Source organism: Otolemur garnettii, unplaced genomic scaffold (assembly GCF_000181295.1).
Source record: "Otolemur garnettii isolate 467f Iridium unplaced genomic scaffold, OtoGar3 scaffold00018, whole genome shotgun sequence".
NCBI classification, from domain to species: Eukaryota; Metazoa; Chordata; class Mammalia; order Primates; family Galagidae; genus Otolemur; species Otolemur garnettii.
The window spans coordinates 25,104,296-25,105,551 of NW_003852413.1; the positions used below are offsets into that span (position 1 = coordinate 25,104,296).

Consider the following 1,256-nt stretch of genomic DNA (forward strand, 5'->3'; position numbering starts at 1 on the left):
TCTTGCCTCAGCCTCCCAAGTAGCTGGGATTACAGGTGCCCACCACAACACCCAGCTATTTTTTGGTTGTTGTTCTCATTGCTGTTTGGCAGGCCCGGGCTGGATTTGAACCTGCTAGTTCTGGTGCATGTGGCTGGCGCCTTAGCTGCTTAAACTACAGGTGCCGAGCCAAGGAGATTTTCTTACTTCTCTTGGGAGCAAGGCTAACTCAGCCACACCAGGAAGTTTCTTCTGGCCCCATTCACAGTCCTCCTGCAATAATTCCTAGTATGGGGTTTGATTTCCAGGAAGACTTTTGTCTCTTCGTCCTCACCAGTCATTGGCTTTTCAGTCCAGAGGCTCAAGACGTCTGCAGCTTGTGTGCAGCTGCAAACTGCACACTCAAGCTGTGGCTCCGGGGATCATAGTGACTATAGCTGGCTGGGATCAGTCATATGGAGCAGGTAAGGTAAAAGGGAGCTGAATGCAGGCCCTCTATCTTTGCCCCCAAGGGCATTCCCTCCAGCAGGTTATCGGGCATGACCACTACAATGCTGATCTGAGACCAATCAACGGGTTCAATGGTCGGTTTGGCTACCGCAGGAACACCCCAGCCCTTCGCCAGCACTCATCTGTCTTTGGAGAAGTCACACAATTTCCTCTCTTCTAACAGAATATCTTCATTTCATATCTTCATTCTTGACCTGCATTCCTGAGACAGATGTTTAAATGAACTCTCAATGTTATTTTATATATAAAAAACTTGGTATTTCCCAGTGTGCCATTTATTTCCTGAGGCTGGAGGAGAGAGCAAGCTAGTTTCTCCACCCTCAGCTTCTCTACCTGGTAGAGAGGAGGTAAGAGGAGAATGGATTTCTCAGGCATGTGCCCTTGTGCTCCATGCCAATGAGTGCCAAGCTTGAAAGGAGAGGGCTCCGAATTCCCCTGCCAGTGTGGTGAGAAGGAACCACGCATGCTACTTACCCCTCCACAGAGCACTTCCCAAGGTACCAACAGGGCCTTAGGTCAGAAGCTCTCTACTGTTTCCATGATCATTACACATCCTATGCGTGGAACACACACGTTGTACCCGTACATATATAATTATTACATATCAATAAAAGAGAAAAATATAGGGTGGCGGTTCTGGCTCAGTGAGTAGGGCACCGGCCCCATATACTGAAGGTGGCAGGTTCAAACCCGGCCCCCAGCCAAACTGCAAAAAAAAAAATAGCCGGGCATTGTGGTGGGCACCTGTAGTCCCAGCTACTCAGGAG

At 49.1% G+C, this 1,256-nt stretch overlaps 1 protein-coding gene across 1 annotated transcript in view; it reads left to right on the plus strand.

Moving 5' to 3' along the window:
* The window catches only part of CUNH17orf98 (chromosome unknown C17orf98 homolog), a 5,970-nt gene extending 5,321 nt beyond the window's left edge, over positions 1–649 (plus strand). Inside the window, exon 3 of the mRNA XM_003786433.1 lies at positions 492–649. Coding sequence (XP_003786481.1) covers positions 492–649 — 158 coding nt within the window. The remainder of the gene's footprint in view (positions 1–491) is intronic.
* Positions 650–1,256: the final 607 nt, after the last annotated feature.